Consider the following 19,944-nt stretch of genomic DNA (forward strand, 5'->3'; position numbering starts at 1 on the left):
GCATGCACTTTAGAATATTTGTTTTATTATTCTAATAATCTTGAATCTTTTAAATATAAACCTAAACTTGAATCTTATAAATCCTAATACCATGAAAATGATGGTCTTCATTTAAATTTTGATGTATTTAAACTTTTAACACGTAATAAATAAGGAGAAAGCTATATCGCCTATGGCAGACGATATATCCAAGCATCGTTTACAAATCGCCAAAAACTAGTCAATCCGCTATACTCACACGTCAAACGTCAAGGTCGTCAACTTCATTACCGTTATTTAATATATTTTTTGTTGGCAACACTAACAATTTTCAGAGTGACCAACATCAAAAGGACACAAGCACTATAAAAATGGCGGCCACCAGGCAGTGGTCATTTTTGGGTATCGTGGCCATATGCATTAGCAGTCCAGGTATATTTATTAAGTTCGTGATTCTGAAGGTGAACGAAAGCACCTGGCATAAGATAATATAATGCACACATAGTTGGTCATGGCTCGTGATGTATTTGGCATCTCTATAGAGCTGGACACTGGCACTAATGACACTCTCCACATCTAAAGTATTACAACAAAACAAAGTGCTGTGGATGTTAAGAGGAGAAACTACAGAGCACGTCATAAGGAAATGCTTACCACTTATATGCGCTAGATTATATATGCATAACTGCACCTTGGCTGTCAACGGTTTACCCAATTCAATTCAAATATGACTTCCAATAAATATTATTTACATTGAGCAACTTAGAAATATAAGGCATCTTAAAATATAGGAATCTATAGAGAATTAGAAATATAAACTGATTTAGTAAGGGATATAAACATAAACTTCCAATGTCACCATAGTATAAGACAAAGTAATGCTGACAAGTCGTATAGATTTATATAATACTAACTCTTTGTCAAGCTCTCTCTCTTCTTATACCTTTTTATTTTTAAATTTTTTCTCGATTAAAATTAATTAGAGCATTAATTACCTTCATCACAAAATACATTTTAAAGATAGTAAAGTAACGTAAGTAATTTGCATTGGAAAGTGGTTTTATCGTTTTATAATCATTTTAAATTAGTATGAAAAACCATTTATTCAAATTTATAGAAATAGGAAATGAAATATTACTCTGCTCACAGATTGCTACATACATACAATAATTGATATGTTATTACCATTCAGAAAAAAAAACATAATGTTAATGTTACCGAACTCAATTTAAGGTAAAATCAGTAAAATTATGTTTGATAATGGATGTGACTGTATCACACGTATAGAGGGAATAGTCAAACTAGAAAATTCGAGTAAAATATTATTAATTTTTATTAACAGAGCGCTGTTAATATGACCTAAAGGCCATCATCAGTGGCAACAGTTAATGTCTGTTCTATCAAGATCTTAAATATATAAAGACATACTTAAAATGGAGAATAAACACTAGAGACCGATACTATCTAGACTACTCTAGAGACTAATACAGCAATAAATCTATTTATGGCAAAGTCTCTATTGGATATCCTTAAGTTTCTTAGTTTAAATATATAATATATAGTGCTTGGTGCTAGTCTAAGATTAAATTTCCGCTTTAAGTATGTTTAATCGTGTCTTGGGGATATAGTCCAGACAGAATAAATATTAAGGATCACCTGTACGGGTTGAAAATGCTGTACCAAATTGAGGTTTATCATAGTTGTAACAAGAATCTTTAGAAATTTTTTTCTAGATGTCTGTGACCTGACTTGAAATCTATTTGAAACTCTTTCTTAGTTTTGAGGAATACTATCATAATGCTAATTCTGCAATGTTAGAGGGCTAAAATAAGAAAGTTTTCTTATTCAGTTCTGGTTTATTAAGTATAAAAAATAAGTTGGTTAGTCAAAATACTTTAAGTCAAAGTGGTATCTAAGCCAATCATTGGCAAGTATTATCAAATAGCTCATAAGAAATAACTATATCGCCACGATAAATAAGAACTCTTCACCTGGTTAGATTCATCAGCTTTGGACTAAATTATGTCTAAATCTACAAAGAATTTCACAAAACTGATTGTTCTAATTAATAATTGATGAAAGTAAGATTTCGAAATGTTGTTAAGAAATGAAAATATATGACAAAGTTACTTATTATTACAACACTTATTACTTTACACCCAGATCAGATTATGATTATCTCACTAGTTATCGTCAAATTCGTAGAATGCTCAATAAATTTCTTCATTCAACAACGTTCTTAATTTTTTCTTTAGTGATCAATATCAAAGCATAAACTTGAGACAATTTTTTATAGTCTACACTTCAGGGAATGTGAATTTCCAAAAAGATAAGTCTCCTGACTGAAACTATTAGTGCATCAGGAAACTAAGAAAAAAGAGAGAAAGAAGGACTACAGAGAGAGAAAATAATTGTACATTAGGGCTCTATATGATGAGAGCTAAAAGTAAGTAAGTATATAATAAATTGTTAAAAGAGCTGTCCAGTCTTAAAATAATGAAAAGTGGGGAAAAATATATGATAGAGCTGTTTGTCCCCATGTTCAGGCAAGTTAAGTAATAAATTCTCATTCCTTCACAGAACCAGATCACTGTTATAATAAAGTAATATATTAAGAACGACTCAAGCATCAATACAGCAGAAAATATATTTTTTGAATCAGTTCCTTAGTTCACACTTCTAAAAGGAATAAGACTAAAAAAAGTGGAATTTCAAGAGGAATATAGGAAGAGATAATAAATTTACACCAGAATTTTATGATACAAAGTGATTTATAAAAAAATTGTAATTCGTTAACAGCATGAATTTGTGTTGGGCCATTCAGTGAATACAAATCTATTATTTAATACAAATTCTATTAAGGAGGAAAAAGATGACGTACACACAGACTTTAGCAAACCATTTAATAAAGATAATTATTCCATACTGTTGAAAACACTTTCTTACACATGACATCTCCAGAACTGTTGTATCCGAAATAACATCATATCCAACTTGATGTCAGCAGAGTAGATTTTAGGAATTGTGTTCCACAAGGTTGGATCTTGCAATTCACTATCAGCATAAGAACTTATTGTTTGCCGATGACTTAAATATTTAAGAAAGTTACCGATGACAGTGATCAGATTATGATACAAAATTATATAAATATAGTCATTGATTTGTATTGATTCTATTGATTGTTGTATTACTAGAATGTGCAGAAATGCTAATGGTTACCCTAGTCAGCTTGGATGTTTTGGGAAGGTTCTACCTAGTTTGAAGCTTAGTCTTAAAAAAACAGTTTTAGGCTTAGATTACTTTCACTTGTTAATGTGTTTACGTTTAAGTAAATAAAAGGATTTTTCATTTCATTATGTAATCTCATCATGGTTTATAATGGAGATGATTATGGATGAAAGGGCTGTCCAGTACAATTTACGTTGGAAAAATTGTCGAAAAGTGAAAAAATATTGGACAGAGCTACTCATCTCACACATTGGGGTATTTTGAGTAATAACTTCTTTTTCGATGAATATATCTTATTGAGGCCATTGAGATCATGCTATGATATTACTATTCTGCTCTTTTTTTATTATGGTCGTCCTATACCAAGATGCCAAAAAATATTAAAATAGAAGATCAACAAGCGAGTATTTTTCAATGCGAAAAAAGTTTTATTACAAATGTTTTAGTTTACTCCTCTTATAAGTTTAAACTTGTGGATCTTTAAGAAAAGCTGACGTTCAGCTACATTGAAGTCTAGAATTTTGGACTTGGAAGTAACATTTCAAAGAGGTTGGTCTCCGAAATGAAATTGCTCTATCAGGGGCTAAGATAATTAAGAAAAAGAAGAGGGTATCTTAGAGTTATAGTTATATAGGAGCATACAAAGCCACATTACATAAGTTTTCAAGATTAGTAAGTAATCAACAAGATAAGTAATCAAAGGATACATGGGAACGAAACGAATATTAAATAAGGAAAAAGTATGAATAGAGAAGACGTGGAAGACTGAAAGAGACGTAGTTAGAAAGGGACCTTCTTGTAGAAACAGCTATTATTACCTGGATTTTTTTTGAATATTTTATCTCATCGGGCCGAATTATGGGCAAAACGCATTTTTTATAAAATCTTTTGAGAATCATCTATTAATAAATTGTATACAGTCTTGCCAACAGTATATATGAATTGGAAATAAAAGTTTTTTTTTAAGAAACTACACCATAGCGTAATTTTTGTCTAGAATTAGGTTAATACGAAACTATGTTATGATAATTTAAGTAAAGTCCACTTTAATAGGAGGGTATTGATTAAGTACATCATAAATATAAAGGTGATTGGATAATCATAAAATATTTGCATTAAAAAGTAATTTTAAATTGGAATGAAAGACGATTAATTCAAATTTATGGAATTATGAAATACTATACACTTAGATGGTTAAAGATATAAAATGTATTAATATGATTTGAAACAGCTAAAATTATATTAGGTTTTCCCATCTAATCACCAATCTAAGAAATATGGGTTACAGTTTCCACGAATAATTATAGTTTATCATAAATCAACACGAAAAGGCGATAATAATAAATATAATTATGGCTATAAATTACCATGTGAACGTGCTATATTCGAATCTAGCTAATTACCTTTAAGAATTACCGTATATCGCGTAAAATGCCAACAGTAAATACATTGTGAAATAAACGTATTGATGCGGATTATCCTTACCTCAATTATTCTAGGTTGTAATTCCGCACTGTGTCTAAGGTACGAGAGCAGAACAAATTTTAAATTGCTCAATCGTTCTTCTTCTAGGGCTTGGAAGGTATTTACTCCCCTTAGGACAGACGATTCCCATTCCAACCTAAAAAATTAAGAAAAAAAAGATAAATAAATTCACTAGTAAAATTAAATAATTTATTTACCTGGCTCTTTCAGCCCGAACGCATAGAGTATAGTATTCTATGTCGGCTTTTTTCACTGCATCTTCTGCTTTCTTTTTCTTCCCTTCCAGCTGAAAGTAGAAAGAGTATGTTATCAAATTTATTGCTGAAGCTACTTCAAATTTAAATTTGAATTCATCTATTGATGTTAACTTTCTAATAGCCTAACATACGTCAAGGATAAAAGAGGCATAATAGTTCTATTGAAAATTAATTTGTGGTTACATACAAATTTGAAAGAATAAAAAAAATTAAAAGCACACAGCACACACATATTAAAATTTAAATTTGAGATATTCTTCACTACTATAAAATACATTTCTTATTAATTTTTTTTAAATTTTAATTTTAAATTGAGTTGTGGGAAGATCTTTAGGGTTCTCCGCAAATTTATTGTAAAATTTAATTGCCCAATACGCTAGTCAAGATTAACATCGTTTTAGCCTCCAATAGACTGGAACAATGTCAAGGATATACAAGGAGGGTACAGTAAGAATTCCCAGAGTCCCAAATCTATTCACTCCATTAAAGCTTGAGGTCTAGATGTACCCCTAGGTTGACAAGTTCACACTTGTCACATTTGCATTTTCAGTCCAGGTGTCCCTAAGAGCAAAAACAGCCCTGCCGGTCTTTTCTTAGGAGCCTGTTGGCATAAAACCACTCTTTGGTGCCCTACTGTGTAGACCTAGAATTCCTAAGAGAGCCCCACGATCCAAACAATCAAACGCCTTACTCAAATTGCAAAACATAACAGTGCCGAGTTGCATACTATGAAAGGGTTCCGTAATGCGGAACACTAAGTCAAGAATGCCAAAAGTACTCAAGAATGAAGAAAGAGTGTGAAGAAAAAGAAAGAATGAGATGTGTGTTTAATTTGTACTTCAGAATATTTCAATTTTCATTAGTGATAGTAATTTTATTTTTGAATATTTATTATAACGCTAAACATTTCTAGGATATTCCAATCCAGTACACTGTTTCCTATTTTTACTGTCATTGTAGGGTATCTCGGTGCTTTTTAAAGATAGAACTTTGCGGTTTTTGCAAACCATTGTCAATTTTTTATGCAACTAATAATGCTGCAAGCAGAATTAAACTAACTCATCTTATCTCCGTCCGCCTAAAACTAATTTATTAGATGGTATCACGGCATTTGAACCGACTATTGCTGCAGTTATTCCTCTGTGTGATGAGTTAGTGTGTATGGGTGATATGAACGTCGGTTTTTTGGCTTGTAATAGTTCTACTAGTACTCTTGATATCTTTTTTAATTCCTTTTCTCTCTCGCAAGTCGTAAAAGATCCAATGCGACTCTCTAAAACTAATTGTACTTTGCTGGATTATTTTATTTTGTCCGATGTTAATATGATGCACGGTGACATCAAACATCATGATATGCATGAGTTAACAGTTCACCAGCTCATATCGTGTGAGCTTTTATGTAGAATACCTAGCAGGAAACCTAAATTTGTTGTATTTAGGAGTTTTAAATATTTTGATTTTGAGGCGTTTAACTCTGACTTGATAAACACTGGCTGGGGACAGATTTTTGATCTTGATTGTATAAATTAAAAAGCACAGTTTATAACAGTTTATTACTATAACTATTTTACAAATGCTGTTCGAAAAGAGAAAAAGGCCTATTTACAATTTGTAGCGCGAAATAATAGTAGGTAGTAAAGATACATGGAAAGCTCTAGATGATCTTAATATTTATGGGAAACAAAAACACAATATAATAATACCAAATCATTTAAGGAATCCCGAAGATATAAATAATTTTTTTATAGAATCAGTTGATGCTTTAGCGATAGATATCACTGACGTTTGTATAAATAAATATAAACAGGTACATCCGACAAGCAGTTTTTAGTTTACACCGTGTTTAGAAATTGATGTATTAAATGCAGTTTCTACTATTAAATCAAATGCCTGTGGGTCGGATAGTATAACGATCCAAATGATTAAACTTTGCTGCCCGGTTATAGTCCCTTTTCTTACACATCTTTTTAATGAATGTCTTCTGTGTGGCCCATTCCCTGATCTGTGGAAATCATCTGTGGTTGTTTGCCCAAAAATAATAAACTAGTAACGTTTTTTGACTTACGACCTATAAGTTTGTTATGTGTGTGCTCTAAGATCCTGCAAAAACTAATTTACGCCCAAGTGACTACTTATCTAAAGCAGTACTCTCTCCTTAGTTCTAATTAATCAGGCTTTCGTAAAGGCTATAGTACAACATCTATTTTATTGCGCGTCCTAGACGACATATATGAAGCAGCTGATAAGGATAATACTACAGCACTGGTTCTGCTTGATTAGAGCAAGGCTTTTGACACGAGAGATCACAAGCTTCTGTGCGCTAAATTGAGTTCTTTGGGATTTTCTCTTTCGTCTATTCGTTTTTTTGAGAGCTACCTATTAGGTAGAACTCAGTCAGTGCGTTTTGGGGATGGGGAATCATCTTTGAGGCGTGCCATAGGGATCGATTTTGAGACCCTTGCTGTTTGTTATTTAAACGTGTGACATGGATTCTATTGTCAATAATTGTATAATTCAACGATACGCGGACCACACCTAAATATATACCAGTTTTTCTAAAGCAAATGCGGACGAAGCTGTTCTTCGATTGAATGAGTGTTGAGAGTCAGTCAGTAGCTGAATATTCTAAAAATATCGGGTTGCGACTGAATCCGTCGAAGTTGGTCGTAATATAGTATATTGGTCCTGATCATGAGTGGGCAACGAATAATTTGGCTATTTATGTATCCCAAACTCCAATCCCGATTGTGAGAGAATGTAAGAATCTCGGCATTATAATTGATTCTAAGTTACAATTTCGCAGCCAATGGGCAAGGGTTCTTCAAAAGTCGTATGTGTCATTGCGGAATCTGTACAAAAGTAAAGATATACTCGAACTGCCGTTGAGAAAGGTTTTGTGCGAAACATTGGATCTCTCTCATACTGCTTATTGTAATTTTGTGTATGGCCCAGCTTACAACGCTTGCAAAATTCATGTATACATTTTATTTACAATTTAAGGGCCCGTGATCACGTCAGATACGAGTTACCTTCTAGATACCTACCATACCTAGATCGAGAGACGGTACACTTCGCATGCTTTCTTCATAGAATCATCTCTAGCGGAGAGCGAGTACCTTAGAGATCGTTTAAATTTTAGATTCTCCACTCATGATCGTATCACACGTCAAAATATCCTTTTAAATATACCAAAGCATCCCACAGCCATGTTTCGACGTAGCTTTTCGTTTCATGCTTCAAAAGTATATAATAGTTTGTTGCATAATAAACTTCAAAATTGCAGTTTGTCAGGTTTTAATAAAAACATAAAAGGGTTTATCCTGAGTAAATATAGTTCTATACCAGGGTTGTGAACTTTTAAATATATTTTGATTGAATTTTATGAATTTTTCTTTATCATAATTATTGTTACTAATTAGGACTGTTTATACCATGTAATTTATAATATTATGTATTGCTGATTTCTGTAAGCTCGGTTAAGCAAACAGCTTTGGCTAACCTTCGCCGAGTTTAATAAAAAGTAGTTAATTATTATTATTATTATTATTATTATTATTATTATTATTATTATTATTATTATTATTATTATTATTATTATTATTAATATTATTATTATCTCTGCAATCCAGGGTAAAAACAAATAGTTTAAATTTAGAGACGATAGTTTAATCTAAAGATCATGCCGATTTTTCTGCATCTGAACATTTTTGTAGTTTTCACGAAATCACTGTTTTATCTTAGAAAATGTTTTCTGGTGTAACATTCGTATTCTTTTAAAAAATTAAAAAAAATACATTCTGTAAATCGGTAACGAAATGTTTTAGGATTTATGTTCGTAGAAAACTTTAGTCTTAAAATAAGAAAAGATTCATACGTGTTCCGATTCATCATATATTATAATGACACATGAATATAACATAAACTTTACGTGCATATATTAAAAATATTTCCATAACACTGCTAAAATTGCCATTTTATTTATATTTTTACCAATATTGAAATGAACTGTTTTATGTTTTTAGCGATGATTTTTTTAAGAGTTCTGGTGACTGTAAAATTAATATTAGAGAAAAATAATAATTTTTACGTTAGTTGAACTAAAATAAATGACATTTTCCCACAAACATTTTTTATAATCACATTATTTACCTAAAAAACATTTCTGAAATATTTTAGCAATGTTTTATAAAGGTCTGATGTTTATTACATTGCTCTTATCACTCACCATCAACATTCTCGATATAATTAAAGTTAAATTTGATAATTAATTCTAAATAGGTTAGATGTTAAGCCTTCTTTAGCCTTGTTCTTGTGATTTTCTGCATGTCGTCGAACTTCTTCGGGCCATATTAGATCCACCGAAAACCAAGTAAGCTTTGACGTTGAGAAACTTTTTACATATGTACCTATCAAAGAATTTTTAAACATCATCGGGGAAAGACTCAGACAGGATGCCAGACTTACATTGGAGAGAGTGATGGACCTTTTTGAGATTTGTCTTCGTAATTTAAAGATAGGTTTCACGCTTAAGATTAAGGACTTTCTATAAGCTCGTCGTTATCTCCAGTATTAGCTAATATACACATGAAGTGGTTTGAGGAGTACGAAATAAGGACAGCTTAATCCAAATCCAAGGTGGATTCGATATGTCGATTATACATTGATTATTTGTGACAAAAGCAATACAAAGCTAGCAAACTTTCTGGAGTACATTATTAACATTAGGCCAAGCATCAAGTTCACGCTATAGTTGGAAACTTATCCAGCAGTGCCCTTCTTGGATGTTCTTGTAAAGAACAATAATAGATGCAGTAGGACATTAATTTATCGCAAGCCAACACACCTAAAACAAATACCTACACTATGCATCCAATGATCCGGATGCAACAAAAGTGGATTTCTTTAAAACCTTGTATAGAGTTTTGATTATTTGGGCATTTGATTTTGATTATTTTGACAACAAAAATCTTGGCAGCCATTATATGCAATAACAATATTAGTCTCAGCAGGTAAATAGAATTGAGACTAGTACGAGGACCAAGAACTGCATACACCAAATCCCCTGTGAATATGGAGAGTCGTACAGAGGCGAGATAAAGCAACCATTGGAACAAAGGAAAGTCAGGATAAAAAGAACATCGAAAGTTGATCTAAACAAGACAGGTTTCCAGATCAGGTATAGCAGAACATGCTTGATTCAATGGCCATAACCTATATTAGACAGAATCAAAGATTTTGTGCAACAAGCAACATTGGAAGAAAAGAAGATTTCTAAAAGCAACTTACATCACGCAAAACCAAGAAATCTTGAGCCAGGTCAATGTTGATAATCCCGATATCTGAAGAAACTCTGCAGTATTTAATGGCCAGAAGTCATACATCTCTATACACACCTCTAGTATATAAGCCTATAGATTGGGTTGGAGATACTTTCCAACCGAAACTTTGTATCATATTTATTAAAATAAAAACAATGAAAGTTCGAAAATTAGAGTTTACTTAAATAATTGTAGTACAATTGGTGATATTGCAATCGTTACTTAGAATAATGATAGGATATTTTTAATGGAATGTTTTGAATTTTTTAAGAATATATTTTTGATATATTTTTTAATTTTTAATATATATATTTTTTTATTTCTAAGTGTTAATTATATTATACTTCTAAATAACTTTTTGTTGATTACAAAAAAAATATTAAAAAAGCTGTACTTGAAGTACTAAAAAGAAATGTCTATTGTCATCTCCAGGAACTACTAATAAAGTATAAAAAAATTGGACGCCATTGACCTCTTTTAAAATTTAAATGTTCTCTTGTATGAAATCCTTACTTACTTAGACATATATTTCTAATAAATTTTAATTCTTTACTTAATTTTGTTACAAAGTATTTTATAGTGCTTATTAAAAAAATCAATTTTTAGAGTCAAAACTTGAGTGAATTGGTTTAAATTTTTTTTTAATTAGTTCTTCATGAGCAATTCATACAGGAGGAACAAAAGGTTTTTTCAGTTATTTAAGTAAAAAAATTGCAAAAAAGCCAATGACAAATTTTTTCCAATTATTGTTGGTAAGGTGCCCTAATACTTCATGCTTAATTATAATCAGAAATTGGGCTGTTCCTACTAAAAATAATACCAAATAATCAGAAATTTGCTTAACAAATATTTAAAATAATTAGAAATATTTGATATATTTAAGAAATAAATATAAATATACATTTTATGATAATTGAACTTAACAATTTTTAACTTTTTAACCACTTTTTCTTAAAGAGAGACTCTTTAAGATACTACTCATGTCCTGTTTACAAGATATTACGTATGTTTTATGGATGCGAAGGTAATCCCAGAAGTACTCGATCCAATAAAGAAAATACAAATATTCTGGCATTTTTGTAAAGAGTTTTTCAACATAATCTCTTTTCAGTTGTATACCCTTTTCTCAGCGTTATTCAATACCTTTAATACCCTTTTTATAATATGGACTGTCTTGCTCCTCAAAATAACCATTATCTGTCGAGATCCGTTCTTTGTCATGGAAAAAATCTTGGACCACTTGGGGGCATGAGGTAGCCATTTAAACTTTAATCCGTTACATTAAGTTGGCATAACTTGAGAGTTTTATCTTTTTGAAGATAGTCAATGAAAATTACGTTACGTGTATCCTAAAAAAGCGACGCCATGATCTTACATGCAAATTAAACGATCTTGGCCTTATTTGGAGCTGCCTGTCCCTTTAGAGTCCAATGTTTTGATTATTTGACAACGCAAAAATTCTGCTTTGAAGACTGCATTGAAACATCTTCACGATACAATATCTGATTGAGTGTGAGCAAACGGGGCACCCATCTTGCACACAACTTTCTTATGTCCAAACAATATGCGATGTCAGATAACATGCAACGTATCGCACTTATTGAAATGCCTACTATATCTAGTACTTAACGCATTTTCAGTCGACGATGATCCAGTACTACTTTGCGGATTTTCTTCACCGTTGACGCAGTTTAATCAACGAAGTACAATCCAGTTTAACTTTTATATTGGTTGGGCTGCGGCGTTAAACAAAAATATTGTTCCACAGAACGATGACAAATTTTCTCCATTTTCACAAATTTACTGAAAATATTTACTATTAATTACTGTCAAATGAACACTTAACAATATGGCGTTTTCAAATTTAAAACATATCTCTAATCAATTGTGTACTTTCTTATACAATAATATGTTTCAAACAACTACCGCTGTCTCTAGGTCAGGCTGGGTACTTCTAGACCACCCTCGTAATATAATATGTTAGTACATTATAAAAATCACATATTTATTAAATTAAAAATAATCCTTCCGTTACACCCTCGGTCAACGAAGGTTCTGGGTGCGTAAAGAGAACGATACGATAGAAAGATTTTCTATCTTTCTACGAATTACAGTTCCACCCAAATTGAACCTAGAGATTCCCAAGACATCCGACGTATTGCATTTCCTATATATCGGTTATTCCCTCTTAATTTTTTAACGTTTTGCCTATGAATTTCTGTTGCGTGTTGTTAATATATGGGTATCGATAAACAAGGAAGAAATTTACCGCACGTGATTAAAATGAACTGTATCTTAATGTTTCTTCCGTTTATCAAAAATGACCAACAAAAGTGACATTCCCCTTATAGGCTACCCGCGTTTTCATAAGCTCAAAGAAAAAAAGAATTATCTTTTACATGAAATTTAAATCGGTTTTACCAGCTGATTTATGTTTGACATAGTAAAAATTAAACATCCCGCCAGTTAAGAGGTAACAATAGTTAGCTAAGCCAAATTCATTACTCGTCCTATGAAAAAGCTTTTAACTTTAAATTTCTTAAGTGCAATGCAATGTTATAAAAAAGCTGACAATATTTGTCAATAAATGAAGCAAAATTTAAGTATTTTAAATACAATTTTACAGTACATTCACCGGTCTAAAAAACGCGAACATCGAATTTCTCAATTTGATTTAATTTCAAGCTTAATTAGTGCTGAAATCCTGTATATTAATTGAAAAAATTGAATTGAATCACCCTCTGATTTATATGTTACGAGGAGATTTATGAATGAGATTCCCCATAAAAAGTATATGGTTTGTGTTAGTCATTTATAAGTTATATGAGTCATAAACATATGAATAATAACAAATAAAAAATTAACAACACTCACCTTGGCGTTTTCCTTATCAACGGAATTTTGCCTGTGAGCTAAATGGATTAGACTGGAGCTTTTGGACAATCTGAAAATAATAAAAATCATAAAACTTTTAATTTTATCAAAATGAACCCTCTTACGTTTGCTTTCCCAATTTGCTAGTATCAAATACGGCAGCATCCTGTAGCTTCTCATTATCCCTGGCACAGGCGTGGCTATTCTTCTTTCCTTTGGCTTCCGCTGCCCTCCAATCACTTAATAGCCTAGCAGCTTTCTCTACTGCTGTCTCGCATTGTTTTCTAGACCTGTGCTGACTTTCCGTCATATTCCTTAGAGGTTTAGCGGTTTCTTCCAATAAAGCATTTCCAGTGATCCTGTGAGCTTCCGCTTTCGCTTCCAGTTCTAGGGCCACTGCTTTCCATGCGTCGTTGATGCTGCCGATGTTGTCCTTGCATGCTCTGGATAGCTTGGAGCTGAGTTTCGAGAGGTTTTTGGCATATTGAGTTTCTGCTTCGGCCCTGAATTAGTTAAAGATATTTGGATTTAAAACATGTAATTAAAAGTGTTTTGTTATTACCTTTCTTGTAATATTGTGGCAAGTTCTTTGCAAAAGTCGCCTCCTTGCTTAACGTATTTTCTTAGATCCTCAAATCCATTTTGACCCTAAAACAAAAAATTTATATGTATTATTAAAAATCAATGTAAAGTGAATATTAATCAGATTTATTTTAACAAAAAGAAATATCACAAATTATATTCGTAATAAGTAAATTTATTATATAAATACGTTTTTATTTGTGTGTAAATTAACTTTTAATTGTAAGTGTTAATTAAAAAAAAGAAGTTTCAAAATTTTTGTTTATATCTTATGATTTATTCTGTAAGGCTGTTTTAATTCGTTGTTATTCTAATACCACTAACATAATATAAAACTGCCTTCTGGATGTTGATGAAGGCGTCGTAGTACTTTAAGGTTCTGTTCCAAAGTGTTTAGTATCGATCCAGTTGATAATACGAAGATCGATATTATATGAACCTTATTCAGTTGCCACATCTCGATGGCCAGCTCCGCGTACCTGATCTTATTTTCCTGGTATTTTTCCATCATGTTGTTAGGTACAGGGACATCTATCAAATATACTGTTTTCGTTCCCTTGTTTACCTGTACTACATCAGGTCGATCATCACCCCTCTGTTGTCGATAATTTCCGGATCGTAGTAAAGTTTAAAGGAATTATTTTCAAGCACTGTGTTAGGCTGGTATTGATAGTTGTTAAATAACCCGTAGTTATTAGCCATGGTTGTGTCAACATTAGCCAAGTAAGTACAGTCAGCTGTTATGTGGATCTTTTATTGCATTTATTGCACTTATGAGATTCAATGAGCTTGCCTTAAATAATAAACTTAGTGTAGTTTCGTGTGTTCACGAACTTGTAAGACCACTACATATCCATATTTCAGGGAATAGTACCCTATTCTTCAGCCGCCTGTAGTGTAGTCCATGTAACGGCTTTTGGGCATATTCATCCTTCTTGTTGGCGTCAGAGAACAAGTTTTTTAAGTTATGGTTATTATTAAAAAGATTGAGGGAGGTAAACGATTTGTCACTTATTATAGTGATCCTGTGAACATCTGAGGTTTGCGCCTTCCTATTAAAGAACTTGCTCAATTTCATTAGCTGCCGAGAGTGCATCTATTAGGGCAGTAAATGATCATCCACCGCTAGGTAAAGCTGTTCGTATAATTGAGGCTCTAAGGTGGTGTATTTTGTGCTTTGTAGTTCCTTGCAGTTCCTCAAGCTTGGAGTTCATTTACTTTAGAACTTCAAAGCTATAAGTCAGGACAGATATAGCGTAAGGGTTTATTGCTGTAAAGAGATTCCTTGCATTTAACTCTGTTCTTAGTAGAGCGTTTACTCGTTGGAGAAACTAATCCTTGCTCCTTGTTTTGCTTTGTTTGTCTCGGAGCAATTTAGCTTATTGAAATCCTGGATATTTGTAAATTTCTTCCTTGTTCATGGCTTGCACTATATCCCCATTTGGTAGCTCAACATCCCCATTAGTGACTTTGTACCTTATAATGACGAATTGTTTGAGAAGGGGCAAGTCGCCTTTTAGCTGAATATCGTTTGTAATGTAGAACTTGATGTCATATATATACATAGATCGTCATATATGAAATAGTGTCGTGGTTTTCTCTGTTATCTCTATTATTATTATTTTCGGTTTCCACATAGGTATTTGATCTATGGTCGATTAAAGGCACCACCAAGTGCACATCATGCACCTGGGGTAGTACTTCATTTTCCTTCAGTTTTTTGATGACCTTTTCGACCCTGTTGCTCCTATTACGACGGGTATAATTGTCGTCTTCATATTACATAGCCTTTAGGTTTCTATTTGTAAATCGTTATATTTGAGGTATTTCTTTGTTTCCTTTTGAGTGATGTAATCAAATAGGATTTTTATTCATTTTCCTTCAGTTTTTTGATGACCTTTTCGACCCTGTTGCTCCTATTACGACGGGTATAATTATCGTCTTCATATTACATAGCCTTTAGGTTTCTATTTGTAAATCGTTATATTTGAGGTATTTCTTTGTTTCCTTTTGGGTGATGTAATCAGATGGGATTTTTACGTCTATGAGTTGGCACTTTCTCCCCTATTATTTTTGATTATGATGTCTAAATATTATTAATTATTATTATTATTATTTTTTTAAACTTTTATAAAATAGTTAATAAGAAGAGGGCCGAAAATGGAAATATTGTAACATATATAACAAAATGAACATAACTTCAAGAAGATCACATAATTTCCCATAATTTTTGCCAGTAACTGAAAAATGAAGTAATGAAAAAAGAATGAATTCTTATTCTTATATACTCATCTTACATTACAAAACATACCTTCCAGAAGGTTGAAAGTGTAATTTACAAATGAACCGGTGGTTGAGGTTGTGCTACAAATTTTAGCCAGATTTTATTTGGTTGAGCTTCGTTATCATGAAGCTTTAACAATGCATATCTGAAAGCACTCTATCCTTGTTGACTAAAGGAGTAACTTCGCAAGATTTTTTTTTTAAGTGAAGAAGTTAAATGAGACGCGGATATGAAAGCACTTAAATTCTACATAACATGAGTATTGACAGCTACTAACAGGTACACCCGATTCTTTCCCGAAATAGCTATTATTGACAATGCTCAGTGGTAAATCAGATTAGTTTAACGAGATCAGACAAATTATTTAGAAATTAGTGTAAGAATGCTATACTGCCGTTCTAAGGTAAAATGCAGTGACTATAAAGTTTTTTCACTTTTTTAGATTCACAAAAATCTAAAAGGGAGTATCAGCCATCAAAACTTCATAATATTTATGGGTGTTATGTGTAACTGTCTTGTAATTAATTACTTTATTACACATAAAATTTACATAATATCTATGTGAGAAGCCGGAGGGATGCAGATGCGGAGTTAGCAAGATGGGAAGTAAGTACACTTGGAAACGCTGAAATACGCACCAAGTACCAGGCCGAAATGGAAAACTAACTACGACAAAACATCCCTGAAATAGAAGACATAGAAACAGGGTGACGCACCCTCAAATCAACTATGTTGGCGGTCAAAGGTATGGCACGGAATGCGAACAAATCTAAAATGCAAAAAATAAAGCCAGATATTGCATGTTGCAAGGCAACAATAGTAGGAGATTCTTCCAAGAAATAGTTCAGATGAAGAAAGGATATAAACCCATAATAAATAGCATCCTAAAAATCGATGAACTAATAACAGACACGGTGGAAATACTTAAAACATGGAAAAAGTATTTTAACAATCTTCTTAATGCAGATAACGGCATAACTGCAGAGCCCACAACGTACCAGACGGCGAAAATAGATGTTGAGGAACAAGCTTTCAAGGCACCGTATGCTAAGGAACAAATTGGCGACTATCAGTGTGGATTTAGATCAAAGAAGTCCATAGTGGGCGAGATATTCACAATCCAACCAACTACAGGAGACCATGCAGATATATGACTAGAAGGAGGCCATGATCGACCAGGACTGATCGAGGCAAATCGTTAACGCAGCCAAGACCCACCAGTGGGGAACAGTGCTATCAAGAAGATAAAGAAGAAGAAGAAGAGGATAATATCTATGCTGTGATAGACTTACCAGAAGACGGGTTCAATTTTTCAAAGGACTACAACATTGAGGTCAGTTTAAATAAGTTAATTTGTATATTTGTAATATATAAAGTTGTTTCATTATTCTTTTCAACCATTAATCTTGAAGATTAGGTATCTCTCTTGGTGAGAGCCAATCAAATCTGATGCTGATAAAAAGTCTATATATCGACCTGTCGATTTGAAAATAATTGTTATGCTTCCACTAATGGACATGTTCAAGCAGAGTTTATTTAGTCAACAAATTTTCGTCTGTAACAAGAGCTTTGTATCGATAAGTAAAGAACAGAACATTCAGGATTTGTTTCATCTTTGGCAAGACTAAATTTCAAGAAGGCTTTTCACGTTTTGTTGTAATAATGACAAAGATAATTGAAGATAAAAAACTCTTATCATTCTTCATCTCCATAAAAATATACAGATTCAAGATTTGAATTTAAAAGATATTCCACAAAGATAAAAAATTAAATTGACTTTTAATCTTACATCACATTTTCATTTCTAATTTATTCTTTAAACCTTCTGGAAATTATATTTATACTGGCTGGACCTTGGAAATTGATCTTCTATGATCTTCTGAAAGTCCAGGTTCATTTTGTTATATATATGTTACAATTTTTACATTAGGCTTTGTTATCAGAAACTTTAAGTCCTTTAACAGTATATCGATTATTAATAATGATAATGGCCATAATAATAAGCTAAACCTGAACTCAACTCTTAACCTCGAATAAATAAACCAAAAGATCATAAGCTGTAGAAATCAAAACATTTGTCACGGTTTCACTTGTTTCATCAATCAAAGAAATAATTACTTCATTTAATGCCTTCGAATGGAAAAAAATTTTGAGGAAATCCTTGAAATCCTCTATGGATGACGTAGAAGTACTTTACCGGAATAATTATAAAAAAACGATTAAGTTAATGGATTCTACAAATGAATACTTTTTTGCACTTGTTTTATATTTTGTTGCTTTAATATTATAGCTTACGCAAGTGACATCCTACACTAAAATGTAGTTTCTGCATATTCTTATCAGCTGAGTTTTTTAAATTGCCTGACGTACAAGAAGCTAGTTATACATTGTCCACAAAACTCTTTTTCGCGATCTTTTTACTCCTAGTTCAGCCATTTATCAAAAAGTTAAACTATATCAATTAACCTCTTTTTGTGAAAGTAGTCATAATAAATAAAAGTAAAGTCTTATTTTCAAACTTTTATTGTCTTTATTTTAAATTTAACACGAGGTTTCGGTAGGAAGGATCTCCAACCCTTATCAAGTCTAAACTAACAACAGCTATTTTTGTTCTGATAGTAAAACTCCAGACGTTACGAATATCAACACTGGGCTAACTAAGGATTCTTGGGCTTCATATAAGTTTCAGGAATCTTCTTTTCTTCTAATATTGCTCCTTGAATACAGTCTTTGTCCACTCCACATTGACAGGAGATTTGGTATACGCAGTTCTGGGTGTTAAGTAGGCATTCTGGTTTGGTTTTTGATACAAAACCTCACATCGTTATCTTCGAAGTAAAGGCAATTCTATGATTTATGGATGTACAGAATCGTTAAAGATTCGTTAAAGATTCTGTAGGATCCTTGCTGTGGCTGTTTTCTTGTTATCTCTGCTACTTTCTTAATAGCTGTTTTTATCCGTTTGCTTGGATACCCATTCTGCTGTGAGTCATTTGTGATGTTTTTATGTTCCTGTTGAGGTCAAATATTGTTGCAATCTGTGGTTGCTACACTTGATAACGATTTGAGATACTTCCCTGTCGAAAAATCACGCTAAATTTAAAGTAAAGGCTATGAAAGTTCAAAAATTAGACTTTATTTCTGTACCCATGTCTACTACTTTTGAAAACAAATAAACGTTAGCTTGAGCTTTGTAATAGGATAAAAGATCCAGAATTTGAACAAGAATTTCAAAAAATATCCAAATATCTTGATGGAAAATGTCTATATCCTTCTGTTGAAAAATTTGCCTTTTATTCATAATTTGCCGCATTAGAACTAATGAATGTATTAACCCTTGACTGAGCATCGCCTGTGGGCGCTAATTAACGTTTTAAACGTCGATAAATTCAGGTAAGAATTCACTTTATTACATGACCAGCTTAAAGGTCAATTAGTGCTTCGCCATGTTTTTTTAATTAAAAATAATTTTTGGTAATAACGAGGTTCAAGTTAAATCAAGTAAACATTACCGCGCCTAAAATAGAACGAAATAAATAGTTAGAATGGGCCATAAAGTTGGCTTTATGACTTTACTAAAAATACGCCTAAATATTTGTTATAATTGAAAAATTAAATTTAGTTTACCTTATCGCGGAATTTCTTATATTTTTTGGTTCGCTGTTTCCATTTCACCCAACTAACCGATAAGTTTACGATAGAAAACATGCTGTCAACGAGAAATGGACTAAAATACATCTGGACGTCACAGAGAGACTAATTTAATTATTATCTTTTATCGCACATGCAGATAATTGATTGATAAAGCAAGCAGCTGAAATTTAGTTCAATAACATGTATTCTATTATTATAAGCACAAATTATCAACAAATTAGTATGATTCTTCATTTAATGAAGAAAACAACTAAACAAGCTAAGACTATCTTTGTCATTGATG

General features: G+C 32.1%; 1 protein-coding gene across 1 annotated transcript in view; it reads right to left on the reverse strand.

The window, feature by feature from the left end:
- LOC126743603 (uncharacterized) overlaps window positions 1-19,944 on the reverse strand; it is a 51,686-nt gene that overhangs the window by 11,465 nt on the left and 20,277 nt on the right. Inside the window, exons 3-7 of the mRNA XM_050450771.1 lie at window positions 13,704-13,789; window positions 13,267-13,644; window positions 13,142-13,211; window positions 4,890-4,978; window positions 4,693-4,828 (exon numbers count right to left, since the gene is read on the reverse strand). Of these exons, the coding sequence (XP_050306728.1) occupies window positions 4,693-4,828; window positions 4,890-4,978; window positions 13,142-13,211; window positions 13,267-13,644; window positions 13,704-13,789 (759 nt within the window). The remainder of the gene's footprint in view (window positions 1-4,692; window positions 4,829-4,889; window positions 4,979-13,141; window positions 13,212-13,266; window positions 13,645-13,703; window positions 13,790-19,944) is intronic.

This window comes from Anthonomus grandis, chromosome 13 (genome assembly GCF_022605725.1).
Source record: "Anthonomus grandis grandis chromosome 13, icAntGran1.3, whole genome shotgun sequence".
In the NCBI taxonomy this organism is placed as follows: Eukaryota; Metazoa; Arthropoda; class Insecta; order Coleoptera; family Curculionidae; genus Anthonomus; species Anthonomus grandis.